Genomic DNA, 17,741 nt, shown 5'->3' with positions numbered 1-17,741 from the left:
AGACTGGTGGATGAATAGGTGAATAAGATGATGAATGGATTGATGGATGGGTGGGGGCTGGCTGGCTAGGTGAGCAGATGGATGGTTATTCTAGACTCACAATCGAGGAAGAGTCTCAGAAAAACTAGAAAATTGGGCCACCACTGGGATGTAATGGAGATGGTTTCTAAATTAAGCAAGATAAATTGTGACAGCCTTCCTTAAAATCTTTGTTCTTAATATGCCATCCTCAAAATTCAGAACAGTAGTTATCTCTGGGAATATGTAATGCTTAAGTTCTTACAAATACATCTGGAAACAAGAATGGGAAAATAGTAAGTTTTGATTGAGGTGAGACTTTTTTTATAATTTGCTCATTAGGCCATTTTTCAACTTTGCAAATGTTTGAGACATTTCATAATAAAAAAGAAAAAAAAGAGGGGCACCTGGGTGGCTCAGTCAGATGAGCATCTGACTCTAGTTTCAGCTCCGGTTATGATCCCAGGGTTGTGGGGTCGAGCCCAACTTGGGCTCTGCCCTGAGCATGGAGCCTACTTAAGACTCTCTCTCTCTCTCTCTGCCCCTCTCCCCAGCTTGCACACTCTCCCCCTCTCTAAAATTTAAAAAGAATAAAAGAAAGTCCCATTCAGATCCAGAGGCTGGCACTGTCCCAGGCAGTTTTCTGGGTCAAGGGAACTGCCGAAATAATGAAGCCTGGGGCCCGGATTACAGGGCGGGGTGCTGGTGCGGCCTGAGAAAGGGTACACCCACCATCTTCAGTGATATCTCCAGGAGCTCCTCTTCCGTCTTCTGGCGGAGGCAGTGAACCATGACAGCTGAGCTGGTGCTCTTACACCCGCCAAAGACGGCTATTTGCTGCAGAGGTCACAAGCAACAGCAGAATTCAAGAGCCAGCTCCCTTCCCTCCATCCACAAAAAGCTGTTCTACCCCAATCTTCATTTTTAAAGACAGCAGGGGGGAGCAGACCATACACTAGACCAGCGGGTGGGGGTCCTGGGTCCCATCGGGCCAATTAGACCAGCCCTGTCCCCTTTACCCGATCTCTGTTAAAATGGGCACAAGGATCTCCAAGCTGAGCGTCTCAAGGGAAGGAGCCCAGAGTGGGGCGTAAGAGCACGGGATCCAGAACCACACTGTGGCGTTTCAGATTTCATTTCAGGAAGCCGTTGGCTCGTGATAACCTCACCCTATGCCCTTCTTTTGGATTGCATTATAACATCAGACGCCTCTACTTTATTGTTCTTATCAGCTGAGATTTTATCATCTGTGTGATTTATGTAATCGTTAATCTGTCGTCTCCATTACAAAACAAAATTCATGAGGCTGTTAGATGTCTGATTACACCAAAATTATGTGGTGAGTGAATGAATGAATGAATGAATGAATGAATGAATGAATTCTCTAGGAACCCACCCCAGCCATGAGGCATTTAAGGAGAAGCCACTCCAGGCCCACCTGCTGCTAGTGGGTTCACTAGAACTGAGACCCTGAGAGAGACCAGATGTGGGAGCTGCCCGCTGTGTGGCCCGGCACCCCACCTTGGCACACTCTGGGAAGGGTGCTCAGAGGACAGCGCACCATGCTGGCAGTCCAGAGTCACGCGCTCGAATCCCTGCTTTGCCCCGGTCACTCATCGCCCTTGGCAAGCTGCTTCCACTCTCCGCCCCCCTCTGCTCGGCAGTAGAACTGGGAGGCTGGCTCAGTGTCTCCTTGCCCCTCCACTTCTGTGACTCTGGACACCATGGCGGGAAGACTCCAAGAGAGCAGAGCAAAGGATGTCAGGCAACAAGCGTGACCCACCTGAGCTGCATCCTTCATGTCTTTCTTGACCAGGATAGACAAGAGGGCCACACCACTCTCCGAGATGGCCCTGTGGAAGAGGTTCTTGGCCAGCGGAGATACCACCTGGCAGGAGGGGGGACACAAAGAGACTTAATGCTCATGTGGAGGGGTCGTCAAAGCTACCTTGTCCACAGCCCTACCTGGCCCGTCCCCTGAAGACCCTGGCGCTCAGTAGACAGGTCCTTGCCCAGCCTGGCCCAGTCCCAGGCTTCTCCAAGAACCTTAGCCGGAGAGAGCCAGCAGCACAGAGTGGGGGAAAGAGAGGGCATGTGCAGCACACGCTGATCGTAAGAACCGGACGTGTTTAAAGACAGGTGGCAATGCCTGAGCACACCTTAAAGACACGGTTCCGATTCCCCATTTCCGTTACTCAGGATTTATCCTAAGAAAAGCGATTCCAATGTCATGAAATTGAGTGAATAAGCCATTTCCCGTTCTTGCTGTGGAATACTGTGCAAATCTAGACCATGGAATACCACGGAATCTACAACAAAATGAAGAGTGCTTAATGTTCAGGGAAATGTTTCTGTGACTTCCTATGCTAAGGAAGGCTTTTGTTGAAAAAAAAATCTTAGGTAGGTAGATAGATGATAAATAGATCAATCACAGAGATGGATAATAAGATAGGTAGGTAGGTAGATAGATAGATAGATAGATAGATAGATAGATAGATAGATAGAGTGAGCAAATTGTGGGGGGAAAAACTAGAAAAGTAAGTGTCAAATGTCCACGGTGGGAAATGGGGTTATGGATGAACTTTTCCTTCTTTGGGTTTATCCGTACTTTTCCTATTTCTCCACTTACTACAATATAAAAACATTTCCTTCTGGGAATCCTACAAGGAAACCAATCAGCATGTTAAAAACGCAGCAATAGTGCTGGTCTTCCGCTCAATAGTGAGGGGGCTGGAGGCTGTGTAGCGGCTCCGAGCACTGGTCCCCTGGTTTCCGTCCCTGCTTCTCTCAGTGGCCCCGCAGCCCCATCCCCCACACCAGGCCCCCGGGGGCCCCAGGGGTGCACACGGCTGCCCCATCCCCTCCCATCCCCACTCCCACCACCCCTTCCCCGGTCACATGCTCCCCCCAGCCCGGTTCCACCTCTGCCCTGCTCTTAGTGCTCACATCCCCTGACATGCAGACCTGGCTTCAGGCCGAACAAGGACACCCTGTCCAACTCTCATTCATCATCTATGCTCACCCCTGCGTGCCAGATGAGAAGTGAGTCCTAATGTTAAGACGAGTAGGAAGGAGAGACAGGGCTGGAGGCCAGCTGCATTAGACGAGGAGGAACATCACTGTTGGGGCTGGAGACTCTCAAGGCCCCAAGACACCAGTCTGGGCTCTGAGCCTCCTGGGGGCCAAGGAGAGTTCGGCCATTAGCTCTCCACCGCCCAATGCCGTGCAGAGCAGGGGCAGCCCTGGATCCAGGTCTTGGAAGGGAAGGTGCCAACAGGACAAAAGGCTCCAAGGAGTCGCATCAACAGCTAGATCGAGGCCAGGAACACTTACAAGAACAGAGACGCTTACACCTCCTGCTGACTCTCCAAAGATGGTCACGGAACCTGGGTCCCCTCCAAAGTTGGCAATGTTCTCCTGGACCCAGCGAAGCGCGGCCACCTGGTCCAAGAGACCCCAGTTTCCCCGGCCGTGTTCGTCCCCTGTGCTGTAAGAATGGGGTGGGGGGGAGGTGAGCACAGACTTCATGGCAGGGCTCACAGGACCGCAGACGAGGCTGGGGTTCTATGTGAGCCTCCTGGGAAATACTGGGCCTCCACAGCCCTGACACCGGGTCCGCTCCTGCCTTCATTCCTGTGGCCTCGATCTGCTGCAGGACTCCAGAGTCCATCTCCCGAGGGTCTACTCTTTGCAAAACGCTGTTCTAAGAGCTAGGAGCACATCTGAGAACAAGGCAGGTGGAATCTCGGACTGTACAGAGCTCACACTACAGATCACACACAAACAGATAAATACAGAATATGATGTTGGGCAGCAAAAGTCGGGAAAAACAAAACAGGGTGAGGGAAAAGTGGGGGTGGAGCAGCTGGCTCCTATCGCAGATCACATGACCAAGAAAGCCCTCTTTGCGGTGGTAGCATCTGAGTAGAGACCTGAATGGATGAGCTCACGAGCCTTGCACATATCCAAAGGATGGAGTTCCAGGCTGAAAAAAGAGCCAGTGCAAAGGCCCTGGGGTCCAGTGGACAAAAGTATGAGTGTCAAACAAGCAGCTAAAGAGCTCGGTGGGCTTTGGTAAGACTTCCGACGTCATTGTTAGTAATGTGGGGATCCATTTCAGGGCAATGATGAGATTTCATTTATGTCTTTAATGAGCACTCTGGCTACTGTGTGGATCAGACCCAGCATCCAAGTAGCAGGGTTATAAAAGTAGGCGGTTATTACAATTATCTAGGAGAGAGACACAGAGGGCTTTGATTAGGGGGCAGGGTGGAGGTGAGAAGTGGTTGGATCCTGAATATATTTTGAAGGTGGAACCAAGAGGATTTGCTGACCCCAACTGGATGTGGGGAGTGAGGAAAAGACAAGTCGAGTCTTCTATCTGGAGCAGGTGGAGGGTGGGGCTGCCAGGGGCCGGCAGGAGGCGCTGTGGGGAGAGTAGGGAAGTGTGGGGGCAGGAGCAGTGGGGGTCAAGGGTTAAGTTTGTCCCCATGCAGCGTGGGACCCTTCAGCCATCCAGTGGAGGTGCTAGTTGATGCACTGAACATCTGGATTTCCAAGGAGAGGCAGGGGCTGAAATCGGGAGCTTTGAACATGGCCTCTGAGATCATCCGGGCAGCCAGTGATCGCTCGGAGGCCAGAGGATCACGTGTGAAGAGTCATGTGTGGATGCTGCCAAGGCTGGCCCAAGAGCAGCTGGGTTTCTGGTGACCTTGCCCAGAACACTGGGGCGTGTTTGGAGAGGAACTTTGACCGGAGTGGGGTGGGCAGAGGACGGACCAGGAGGCGCAGCAGAAGCAGGAAGGGCTAATGTAGCAGTTTGACTGTAATGGGGAGCAGAGAGACGGGCCATGGATGCATCCAGGACGGGACTCACCTGGGGTAGCCCTCCTCCAGCCCTGGGGGTCTTTCCTGGGAGAAGTCCACCCCTCCCCCAGCCCACCCATCCGCCTTCTCAGAGTCAGAGGTGCTGTGGCTGGGAAACTCAGAAAAGGCTCACAGTAACTGTATCCTGCAGGAAAGCTGGCTCCTGCCCCGTGGACACTCAGTGCGGAAGACACTGCCTTTTTCACTCAGGCACGTGCTGAATCTCAAAAAAGGACACAGGAAGGGACGCCCTGACACTCCTCCCGGCGGGGGGATTGGGGGGGGTCATCCACTGGCAACTGCCAGCTTCCAGCTCCAGCCACACCCTCAGACGCACCGAGTTCTTGCCCCATCTGGCTCCTTCCTTCCTCTCCCATGAGGTCAGGTGTGCAAGTGCTCCACTCTCCACTATCCTAACAAATGTGTGCAGGGTGTTGGGACAGCACAAGTGAAAAAGAGAGGAGTACTTCAGAGAGTGTAACATTTGGGTTGGACCTTGCAGAATGAATGGAAGTGCATCAGGTAGAGGTGCCTGGGCGGCTCCGTCAGTTGAGCGTCTGACTTCGGAGCAGGTCACGATCTCACGGTTCGTGAATTCAAGCCCCGCATCAAGGTCTGCTCTCAGCACAGAGCCCGCTTCAGATCCTTTGTCCCCCTCTTTCTGCTCCTCCCCCCTCAAAAATAAATAAACATAAAAAAGAAGGAAGAAGTTCATTAGGTAGTGCAGGCATTTCAGGTAGAGAGAATATACCAGAAGCAAATGGACCAGTGTGGCTGGGGGAGCAGAGAAGTTGGATGCTTCACTAGGGAACCTGGCAAAGGTCACCTTGAGGGCCGACATGGCCAGAGCTGCAGGCTTGCAGCCTGGCTTTGGGGGCCAGTGCGCAGTCAAGAATGTCCAGTATCTTACCTGAAGAATCCCCAGATGCCCAGGCGGTACTGAATGGTCACCACCACCACGTTTTCATGGGCAGAGAGGACCTGTCCACTATAGGTTGATGCCCCGCCCAGTATCAGACCCCCTCCGTGGATCCACACCATCACCTGGACAGGAAGGAAGCAACCAGACTGGTTAGAGGAAGCGCGGCTGGGAAGGACCTCAAGACGGTGTCGGTTTGGTCGCCCACCTCTTGGCCGTGACGCAGGGAGGCCAGTCCCTGAAGCTCACCAGTCCCCAGCAAAGTGGGAGCAGGCAGGTGCTCTTTTCCTCTGTGCTCCCAACTGGGGCCCGGGCCGCCACCCCACTCTGTACATAACGCTTGCTTCTGGCATGTAAGCGCTCACACAGCCAGGAAGTAAAAATGCTTTATAAATAATTCTGTAATAATCTTATTAATAAAAAATAATTTGTGGGGGGCGCCTGGGTGGCTCAATGAGTTAAGCGTCCAAGTTCAGCTCAGGTCATGCTCTCGAAGTTGGTGAGATGGAGCCTTGCGTCAGGCTATGCACTGGCAGCAGGGAGCCTGCTTGGGATTCTCTCTCTTTCTTAAAATAAACAATAAACTTAAAAAAAATTTAATGTTTATTTTTCAGAGAGATACAGAACATGAGGAGGGGTGGTCGGAGAGACAGGGAGACACAGACTCTGAAGCAGGCTCCAGGCTCTGAGCTGTCAGCACAGAGCCCGACGCGGGGCTCGAACTCACGAACTGTGAGAAGTTCATCAGGTTAGGGGTGCCTGTGTGGCTCAGTTGACCCAGAGCCAAAGAGCTGATGTCGGACGCTTAACTGACCAAGCCACCCCAGCAAATAATAAGCTACCAAAAAAAAAAAAAAAAGAGAGAGAGAGAGAATATTTGTAACACAACTGTGCAGAGTACCGTTCCACGAGGCAGGGACAAATGCTGTCCCATTAGCAGACAAGAAAACTGAGGCATTTAACCTGCCTGAGGTCACAGCTAATACACAGAAGCAGGACTTGACCCACCCAGTCTGGCTATCTGGTGGCGGTTTTTTGTCCCTCCGTTGTCCTAACCCCCAGTCGTAGCCATGCATGTGCGGGCCCTGAGCACATAACAGAGCAATGGATGAATGAAGGCGGGAAATGTTCCGTCTCGTTGAGCCGAGCATATGGGTGCTAGCTTCTGCTCAGAGTCCACAGGCGCCCTCCCACCCCGCTCCTGGGCATCATGGCAGGTGCGCTGCTGGGAGAAGGTTTGTTCAAACATCTGCACGCCTCTCCACCCCAGGGACCACCTCCTTGGCCAGGAGCCCTTCCTCCAAGCCCCAGCTTGAGTCCCAGAGGCGCCCCACCTCAGGGCCTTCTTTATTCTGGAAATGCTGACTCATTGGGTCATGAGTCCATGCCAGTGACAATTACAAAAGGAGATTAACTACAATGAAGTCCCAGATATTTGACAGGAGGCAAAAGAAAGAGCTCCTTGGATTGCCCCGGGCTCTGCCCCTAACGTCTCTCAGGCGACCCTGAAGTTGATAGAGAAGCGTCCTAGGTGCCCAGGAAAGATCACCCGCAGGCTCCTTTCTCAGTCTGCCAAGGAGCACTGGGTTGCAATTCAGAAGGCCCATGCTCTCCTCCTGCTAATCCCACAGCGGGATCTCACCTCCCCCTTTCTGGACCTCAGTTTCTCTACATGTAAAGGCAGGGTTGGGCTGTTGGCTTAGCTCTAAGAGTAATCATTCTTGTTTTTCTTTCAGCAAGAAATGATTTGGCAAAACCACAACGTGCATGATGGGGTCATAGCAAACTCCCCCAAAGGCCCTATGTCTGTCACCAGGGGAAACCGAGGTATAGAGACTGTGGGGGGTAGGGGAAGCAGGGGGTCCCTGAAAAAGCCCCCACCTCAGCTGCCCTCACCCTCTTGTCATCTGCACCAGTGCTGGAAGCTTCTGCTTACCGGCAGCCTGCTTTTCTTCCTCAAGTCAGCAGGAGTGTAAATATTCAGGTACAGGCAGTCTTCGGAAAACTTGAGAGGAATGTTTTCCTTTCTGTTGGTGAAGAGTTCAGAGAGCACCTGCCCTCCCACAGGGTCCTGGGAGCACCTGGGGACAAGAAAGAGGAACTTCAGAGCAAGGTGTCCTCTGTGGTTAGGACAGGCCTTGGGCAGGCAGGTTTAGGCTGGTAAGTAAGGTTGTTCTTACCAGGCTGGAGACATTGGAATGGTTCAGAGACTCTCTCGGGGGAGGTGGGGGCCCTGAGGCTCACTGAGGTCTCTCAAGACTGTGTATGGTAAAAAGGCCTGGCACCTCCCCCTTTCCTGGAGGCTTTGAGATGCCCTGGATCAAGGAGAGGAAGCTGCCAGTGTGCTGACCCCCTGGGAGAGTGTGGTAGGGACCCTCCCTAAGGAGAGAGAAAAAGAGGGGAGACTTCAAGGTCACCTGGATGTGCGCCCAGGTGCCTACAGTTCCCAGGACCTTGTAGACAGAGACAACTCAATAAAACTGCATGTTTATGTGTGTTGCCATATATGGGAGACAAAGAAATAGAAAATGTATTTTAAAAAAACCATGCCGTGTGACGTGGGCGGCTCAGTTCTTTGGGTAGGAACCCAACTGAGCGGCACCGGCAGGAATAAAATTTGCTTCCTGGGAAGAAAAGCCTCGGTGTCATGACTCTCTGTGCGCGAATCCTGCAACCAGAGGACAATTTCCTACGTGGCCCGGAGACACGCCAGCTCTCCGTGTTCCCGCAAACGTGTCCTCCACCAGGTAAGCGTGTTCTAGTTCGTGGTAGACTTACACGATCCCTGAGAAGGCACTCAAATGGCAGACAGGCCAGGGATGAAATATTTGTGGGGCCATAGCAGGAGAACTGTGTTCTAGTCCCGCCTCCCTCACTAATTCTCTGGGAGACCTGGGGTGAAGGCCTTGCCCGCTTTGGCTTGAATCGGCCAGGTCTCTGTGAGGGAAGTGATGTCTATAAGCCTCTGGCAGGGGGCGTCTGGGTGGCTCAGCCCATTAAGCGTCCGACTCTTGATTTCAGCTCAGGTCATGAATGATCTCGTTGTTCTCGAGATGGAGTCCCACGTGGGACTTTGCAGCGGCAGCACGGAGTCAGCTTGGGATTCTCTCTCTCCCTTTCTCTCTGCCCCTCCCCTGCTTGTGCTCTCTCTCTCTCAACATGAATAAGATAAACATGGAAAAAAAAAAGAAGGGTCCACTGGGTCACGATCTTGTGGTTCGTGAGTTCGAGCCCTGCGTCAGGATCTGTGCTGACAGCCCAGAGCCTGGAACCTGCTTTGGATTCTGTGTCTCCCTCTCTCTCTTTGCCCCTCTCATTCTCATGCTCTGTCTCTCTCTCCTTCAAAAATAAATAAGCATTTACAAAAAATAAAAAATAAATTTAAAAAAAAGGATCTTGCAGCCCCGACATACTAAGAATCTATTCAACTCAGGCAAGCCCCATTGGTTTGCCTAATAACAGATCTTAAAGATCCAACATAGATTAAATATTGATGGTCCTCCCAGCATGCCAGGTGCTGTTTTAACTACTCCTTAGGTACTAACTCACTTAATTCTCCCATCAGGAGCCCATAACATAGATTCTATTATTTACCCATTTTACAGTTGAGAAAACCAAAGCACAGGGAGGTTAGAGAACTACCCAAGGTCACAGAGCCAGAAAGATCTACACATGCAGTGCATTATATTTCTTTCTCTTTTTAAAAATTTTTAATATTTATTTATTTTTGAGAAAGAGAGAGTCAGAGCACATGTGGCAGAAGAGCAGAGAGAGAGGGAGACACAGAATCTGAAGCAGGCTCCAGGTTCTGAGCTGTCAGCACAGAGTCCGACATGGGGCTCAAACTCACGAGCTGCAATCATGACCTGAGCTGAAGTCAGCTGCTTAACCGCCTGAGCCACGCAGGCGCCCCTTAGTGCATTAAATTTCTAAGGACATTATAAGCAGCATTTCTGGATCTCAAAGCACCAGAAGGCAGGTACCACTGCCCCCGGTAAGCAGGTGAGGTAGGCGAGGCACTGGAACACCTGGACGGATGACAGGCTGTCAGGTGCCAGCTGGTAAGTGGCAGAGCCCCCAGCGATGACAGCTCATTTCCATCCCAAGGGAACTCTCTCCTGATCCCCGGAGGAAGGAGCTCAATAGTCATAAAAGAAGAAAATCAAATGTCAAAAGAGAGAAAAAGAGTTTAATGCCACGAGTATTCAAATTAATGAGGAATAGAGAGCAAGACTAATGATAATGATAATAGTAATGATTGTTATTTTGCCTGTCAATGGCCCCAAAGCGTTGTTTAATCGCCCTGCGCTTTGCCAAAGGTCTGGAGAACGGAGGTGCTCCTGACTAACAGGGGTGCAGTAGGAACGATTCTGAAGAGGAATTTAGCAGAAGGAGCATCCTCTTTTTCTCGGAAATGTCATTTCTTCGAACTTAGGCGAAGATACTCGTTAGTATGCGTGAAGATTTAGGCGCAGGGTGCTCATCCAGCGCTATCTATATTATCAAAAACACCTTAATGACCCCAAATAAGAGCCTGGGTAAATAAATTATGATTCAATACTCAGTGTCACGCAGCTGCTCCATTCAGCCATGGTATCTGATGAGAGAGAATACTGTTCATGACATATTTATAAATGAGCAAGGCAGGCATCCAACCTGTCTTTATCGTGTGAGGTGATACTGTGCTTTATCACAAGAAATGTGGATCTGGCCTCCATCCTATTTCTGGAACAGACTCCCTAAAACCCTTGGCATTTCCTCTGTGAAGAAAACTTTAAGGATATTTTTTTGTTGGGTTAATAAGGTGGCTTTTGATCACACTTCCGATGGGGGCTGGTTGCCAAGTAAACCAACCATCTATTAAAGGCCTGGAACTTTCTGTCCTGCCCCCTGGCCTCTGGGGAGGCTGGAGAGGCTGGAGGTGGAATCCTGCCCAGTGGTCACTGGTTTCATGTGCCTACGTAACAAAGCCTTCCCCAAAAAAACCACAGGACAGGGTCCCAAGTTGGTGACCCAGAATACTTTCAAGGCCACTGTGCCGAAAACCAAACCCCAAAAGACCTCACTCCACAGATCTCTTTGTTTCGCTGTTGATTTATGCCCCTTAATAATCCTGTAATAAACTGGTAATCCAGTGAATAAACCAGTTTCCCAAGTTCAGTAGCCATTCTAGCAAATTGATAGAAGGAGGCCATGGGAACCTGTGATTTATAGCCAAGGTCACAAGCACAGGTGATCGCTTGGACTGCTGGTGACAGGCATCAGAAGCAGACAGAAGCCTCGTGGGATCTGACCCTATCTCCAGGCAGAACAGTGTAAAAATCGGTTGAATCGTAGGACACGCAGTTGGTGTCAGGGAATTGTTTCTTGATGCGGGGGAAAAGATGCCCACGCATTGGAATTGAGTGCAGAATCTTATGGGTTCTATGTTTAAGGGAGAAAATATGCAACAGATGAAAGGCCAGAAAAGCAGAATTCAGAATGTGAATAGCAGTTGTCTCTAGATGGAGGAATTGTATGTGATTTTCATTTTCTTACCTTTACTTACCTGTACTTCCTCCCTTTTCTGTAGTAAGGATGTATTACTGTGGGGAATAAGCTTAGGAATTCCCTGGGTTTGCACCGATGGTTTAACAAGGCATAAAGAATTAGAAAGCGAGAGGATGCTCACACCCAAATTTGGGTAAACAATATTAGGTAAATAGGTATAGAGAGGATGGGACAAAGCCCCAGTATAGAATAAATGTATATGAGGTAAACAAGTTTAGGTATTAAGGGCAAAAACGCCCCCCAATTTAGTACTGTAGCAGAAAGTTACTTTCACAAGAAAGAAGAACCAAATTAGGTAAACAGGTAAACAGGGCTATAGACCGCTGCAAGGTGAAGTTGCCGGGAGCAGAGCTAAGGAGCTAATTAGCAAAAGAAAGGTGTCTTGTTGACTCTGCCGGAACTGGCTCTTCCTTTCCTATCCCCAAGGCTAGTTGAGATAACCGATACAGAGTCTGACACACGCTTCACGGCTGCATTAACAACCCATGCGCCAGGATTTTGTTTAATATTGACCTAAACCCCCCAACACCGTAGATCTTCAAAACCCCCTTTCCCTGATGCCCACGAGTTAACGTTCACAGCTCCATTGTTTCTTTGTGCACGTCCACCACATTTGTAAGCCTTCTGATCTTAATAAGTATGGAATAAGGGCCCATACTCAGGGTTCTTGTCTTCTCCTGGACCTTAAGCATTTCTCACATTTTAATCCTGAGTCCCACTTTCTTGCTAGACAAGCAAGAACTCTAGACCCAGAGTCTATGACATATTACATTTGCAATCAGGAAATAAAAATGGCATATGTATTTTTAAAATTTTTAGTGCCTATTTATCTTCGAGAGAGAGAGAGGAGAGACAGCGTGAGCAGGGGAAGGGCAGAGAAAGATGAAGACACAGAATCCGAAGCAGGCTCCAGGCTCTGAGCTGTCCACACAGAGCCCAACACAGGACTCAAACTCATGAACTGCAAGATCATGACCTGAGCCAAAGTTGGATGCTTAACTGAGCCAAGGCTCCCTGGCATATATTATTTTTTAAAAAATGGAAGGATGGGAAGGAGAAAGAAGAGAAGAAAAGAGAAGAAAGAAAGGCAGCAAGGATCAGGACCCTGAAAATTCCCAGAATGCCCTGTGGAGATGACCAAGGTTGGAATGGAGGGGAGGCGGCTGCAGGCGTCTTTGCCAAGCTTGGTCAGGGTAATTGGGACACACCAACCACTGCTCTGCTCCTGAGTAGGTATTCAGACACACCTGGGAGTTGAGAACTTCCCCGGCCAACTCCTCAAAGCACTCCCCACCCACACATCTCCTTCACCCACCCTGCCCCCCAATTTTGGCAAAGTTCGAGACAGAAGAAGAAATAGAATCATTACATCTGATCTCCCTCACTGGCTCAACTTCTCTTTCCCAAGACATTTATCATACTCTAACATATTACATAATTTACTAATCTGCATACTTTTTGTTTGTTATCTATCTCTCCCCGCTAGAATGCAAGCTCCGTGAACATAGGGATAATTTTCTGTCCATTCATGGATCCTAGGATCCTAGAACAGGCTCAGTACACGTTTGTTGAATAAAGGGCTCTAGAAGGCTGTGAGTTCTGCAAAGTTTTTAAGGATCTCCAACGGCTCAGAGATTTCAGAACAATGGCACTCAGGGCTTTGCAAACATTCCCACTGAAAAGATGCCTGCTTACATAGGAGGGTAGGAGGTGGTGTTCTTCACGAAGTTCCATGGCTCTGCAGGCTCTGGTGGAGCAAACCTCAGGGATCCAAGAGGAGGCTTGGCAAAAGGGACTCCCAGGAAGACGGCCAGGGGCTGCGCAGACCCCTCCACGCTGATGTACTTGCCCAGGACTTTGCCTTGCGCGGTGTCCGCCACGGGAGATGAGGCCGGGTGCCCTGGTGGACGTCCAGAGGAAAGAGAACGCATCAGTGGTGAAAAGTCTGACCTGGACTGCAGTTGGGTTTTCTGCTTGCAGCATGCGACCTCGAATGAGTCACCAAAACCCTATGGGCCTCAGTTTCTTCTCTGTAAAGAGATCAGGTGAACTGTGGTTCCTGACTCAGGACTAGCTGGAGGAGCAGATTGGTACTGGAGGTCTAATAGCATCAAGGAAAAAGGAAATGCAAGAAAAAGACCTGCTGAGAATCCCTTTTGAGTTCCATTCTTAAAAGACTCTAGAAACAGGTGTCCCTCAGGCTCCGGGCACTGAGCGGCATGTGGCCCAGAGGATGAACAAGAGGTCTTCTCTCTTCTCGGTATCTCTGAACCTCGCAGGAAGCATGAGCCATAAATGCACCTGACTCCACTCGGGCGGGGGGGGGGGGAAGCAAGGGGGTCTGTGTCCTGAGAGGGGTCCCAGTAAGGTCCTACGGGAGTCAGAAGAGGCAGGGAGGCCTTCTGGCTGGTGGCATCGTGGGGACAGTGAACTTGGAGCTGGGAGTGGCAGTGGGAGGGGCGCGTGAGCAAGCAGCAGAGGGAAGAGTGGGGTACAGGTATGAAGCGGAGAAGAGAACGTGCCAAGGCGAGGCTCCGAGAGCCCAATGAAGGGCCGGCCTGAGGAAAAGCGAAGGGAGTCTATGGGGAGCGGATGGGGTCTGTAATGAGTCAGGTTCAGTCCCAGGAGGGCCTCAGTGCCAGGCTAACGGCTGGGGCTTTATTTAGTGGGTAAATGAGTGGCAGTGAACAATCCTGAAGTGTGCCAGAGTGACCCAGTCAGCTTGAAGGGAGCTCTTCTGGTGGTTCTGAGCAGGGTCATCCAGAGGAGAGATTGGGGGTGTGATTCCTACCTGATCCACCCTGGATCTTCCCCACCCAGCCGCACCTGTCTCCCTGAAGCTTCCTGCTCAGTCCTGGTTCTACCTGCTATAGGACTGCCTGGATTTGCATGCGCGAGTGGCCGTTCAGACTCTTGATCACGGCCCATCTCCCAAGCAGCCTCTGTATGTAAATTTCTCATCTGAAACCATTTCTAGCCTGGCCACCTTCCAATTGCTCCCTTCTAGACATAGACAAAAGGCCACCATCTCCTTCAAAATGTGTGGGCAGAACAAGAAAGGAGAATCCGGATTTGGTCTTTTTGGAGAATATCCAGTGATAATCTTCAAGAGAGATGAAGAGGACAGAAGTCCCATCGACAAGGGTGAAAAAGTGGGCGGATGGGGTGAGAGGCATGTTCTGGTAACAGGAGTAGTTTGCGCTCATTGTATAGCAGAAATATAGAGGTGATGTCTATATACTGGGCACTCGCTGTGTGCCAGATGTGCATCCCAGGTCATCTTTACAATATGCCCAAGACTATACGTTCAGGAGTCATTTCTTTAGTTAGTTACAATATGCCCATTTTACAGATGAGGAAGCTGAGGAAATGGAGGCAGCCAGTATGGACTTTCTAAAGGTGGAACTGGGATGGCCTTGCCACAAGGTAACCAGCAAGGGAATAATCCATTCCTAATTTGGTTATTACTCTGCCCTTATATTCAGTTCCAAGTTTCCCACCATGTCCCCATCAGAATGAAAATAAAATGCAGATGAGGCTTGGACCCTCACGGTTTGGAGGGTCACAGCCCTGGCTCTCAGTTCATGAGGCACAAAGACAGGTTCCAGAGCATGATTTTCCAGATGACCTTGAGCAAATACATTTCCCTCTGTTGAGTCTGTTTCTCTGCCTATAAACGGGCACCGATGCATCCAGGGTCTTGTGCCATACTCTCGCGTTAATCATGTTTTACATTTTGTGTATGCTGATGCTTGACATCTGGGGCCTTGCTGACCCCAGAGGCACTGCCCCTCTCAGAGTGAGCCAATTCTAGAGATAGAAATCAATTTCCCTTCTCCCAGGCCATGCTGCTGCCACCCTGCCCTAATCACTTCAGGGCCAGGAGCCCTACAACTGCAGGCCACCTTTGTGCCCGAGAACTCCCTGAAATTGGCTAGTTTCCCAATCCTAAACCTACTTATCTTGTCTCAACTTTTCCTTCCCCTGGCGCCCATGGTTAACGGCTCCTGCCTGAACTGCCTCCCTCCTCCCTCTTAGCTCCAGCCCCGCTGAGTATCACCTTGCCCTGCGACATGGCGGTGTGCCTCCCTGTCCCGGGAACTGTGAAGAGCAAGCTATGGCAGTGGCTGACCTGTTGGCTCTAACATACCTCAAGTTTTCTACAACAACACTACATTTTAAAACAGCTTCTTTATTTAGGAATTCTTTCTTTCTACTCTCCATACCAGGCACTTTTTAGAAACAACCCGTTTTTATCTTCACAACAGCCTAATGAGGTAGCTACTGTCATTCCCATTTTAGAGAGGGGGTAACTGAGGCACAGAAAACTAAAGCAGGATGTCTAAGGACACCCAGCTAGTAATTAAATTCCACAGACATTGGATCCATAGCCCATCCAGGCTCTCTGCCTGCCATCCAAAAGTAGAGCATTCCTATGAAATCTTTCCGAAGTCGAAATGGCAGGAAGTGAAGTGTAACCCCGATCCCCACCTCATTTTCTGAAGTTGCATCAGGCCGCTTCCCTTTTGGGAAAGACCTGCGTTGGTACAGTAACAGAAGAGTGAAGAGCCTCTTCAGATTTCTTGGGGTTACGATAACAGGTACCAACGCAGGTGTTTCCTAAAAGCAAAATGGCTTTATGCAACTAGCAGAAAGCCAGGGGTACGCTTAAGATTCAAGTGGCTGTGATTTAGCCATACTCAGATGAATAATCAAGCAGGAAATAAACTGAGCTCTCCAAAATCCTCATCTTGGAGGCAGGAGGTTAGCAGGTCGCCTTCCGGGACACACAGCTGCGGTCTCGGCGTGTTCATGCTCCCCTGTGTCTCAGGTTGACGGGAATCTGCTGGGTCTCATGCGCTCCAGGTCCAGAGGGCGTGGGCTGCTGCAGAACCGGACCTGCCCCGCATGCTTTTGCCATAATGCGTCTCCCCCACCTCGTGCCTGGGCAAGGATTTCCAAACGCGCCTCCCTCTTTTATTTCAGAAGGACTCACCCCAAGCCGTGGAAGTGGTGAGGGAGGTCAAGGCCAGAGCGAAGAGCCACATCGTGGAAGGACTGCCGCTCTAGGGCAGTAAAATGTCCACCAGCTTATAGAGGTTGGGCAGGTCCAGCCCCCTTGTCCCACACCCGCCCCCACCGCTCTGTGGCTAAGCCCGCGATGACGTTGGGGTGGCTAGCCTCTAAGCCACGCCTGCTCAGTTTACCCTCTTTGGTCCAAACAGCCAGGACTACATCTCTGATTACAGATAGCCACGGCCGCAGCCAGCAGCCGGTTCCATGAGGGTTTCTGCCTTGGAGAACTCTAACCTCAGCGCACTGTGACTTTCCCAAGCACTCATGAGCAGTTGGGTGCCTTTAGGGTGGGGGAAGCTTTGGTCCAAGGTCCTCAGAACAAACTCGAAACCTTCTAGAGCAGCTGGCAGCCCCATGGCTGCTCAGCTAAGAACTCGGGACAAATCTCTTAGCTGCCTGGGCTTCTTTTCTATGGACTTCTATGCTCTCAGGTTGGAAGCACCTTAAATTCATCCGGTTTCCCTTCCGATGTCTAAATCAACTTTGCAATATTCTCTCCAAGTGACTCAGCCTCCTATCACATACCTCCAGGGTCAGGGAACTCACTGCATCTCCAGGCAGGGGTCCTGGGGCAGAAGGCTCTTACCACAAGTAAACTCTTTCCCTAGTCCCTGGCTCTAATCACCCATGCATCCTTCCTTCCATTTATTCATTATTTCACTTATTCATTCATTCTCCATTTACCCAAAGCCTGGTGCCATGCTAGGTGATAAGGACACAGAGATGAATTCAAGGGATGTTCCTTCTCAAGGAGCTCACCATGGAGTAGATAAGACACGCGGTGTCGGGCCGGGGGGAGGCGGAGTGGATTACTGCACATTGTGAAAGCATTGCAACAGGGAGTTACAAAGTGCCCTGAACATACCTGGGAAGGTGTCATGTATCTACTGGGGACACAAGTTAGACGCTCAATGCCTCTTTCGTGGGATTATTAAATGTTCAACAAAAGGGAATTCGTTAAATATGGTCTGGTACAGCTGGCTAAGGAAATACTATGCATTCACTCAAACTAGTGATGCACACCCCTTTTATGACAAGGAAAGACAGTCGTGATCTATTGCAAAAAGGACAAAACCAGGTAATTAAAAACCTGTGTCCGCGTTAGGATATAACTGAGTAGTTCCTCAGAAATCAAACACAGACTTACCAACCCCTACCGATTCCACTCCGAGGTATCATGGAAAACATATCCAGACAAAACGAGACACAAATGGAAGCATTATTCTTAATACCCCAAGGGGGAACAACCCAAGTGGCCATCAACTGATTAATGGACAAACCAAGTCTGATCTATCCATTCAATGGAATATTA

General features: G+C 50.2%; 1 protein-coding gene across 1 annotated transcript in view; it reads right to left on the bottom strand.

Moving 5' to 3' along the window:
• The window catches only part of CES1 (carboxylesterase 1), a 67,735-nt gene that overhangs the window by 13,271 nt on the left and 36,723 nt on the right, over positions 1-17,741 (bottom strand). Inside the window, 6 exon segments of the mRNA XM_029925817.1 lie at positions 751-855; positions 1,802-1,906; positions 3,352-3,505; positions 5,795-5,928; positions 7,740-7,884; positions 13,049-13,253. Of these exon segments, the coding sequence (XP_029781677.1) occupies positions 751-855; positions 1,802-1,906; positions 3,352-3,505; positions 5,795-5,928; positions 7,740-7,884; positions 13,049-13,253 (848 nt within the window).

Source organism: Suricata suricatta, chromosome 16 (genome assembly GCF_006229205.1).
Source record: "Suricata suricatta isolate VVHF042 chromosome 16, meerkat_22Aug2017_6uvM2_HiC, whole genome shotgun sequence".
Taxonomy (NCBI): domain Eukaryota; kingdom Metazoa; phylum Chordata; class Mammalia; order Carnivora; family Herpestidae; genus Suricata; species Suricata suricatta.
This window is presented reverse-complemented; position numbering and strand designations above follow the sequence as displayed.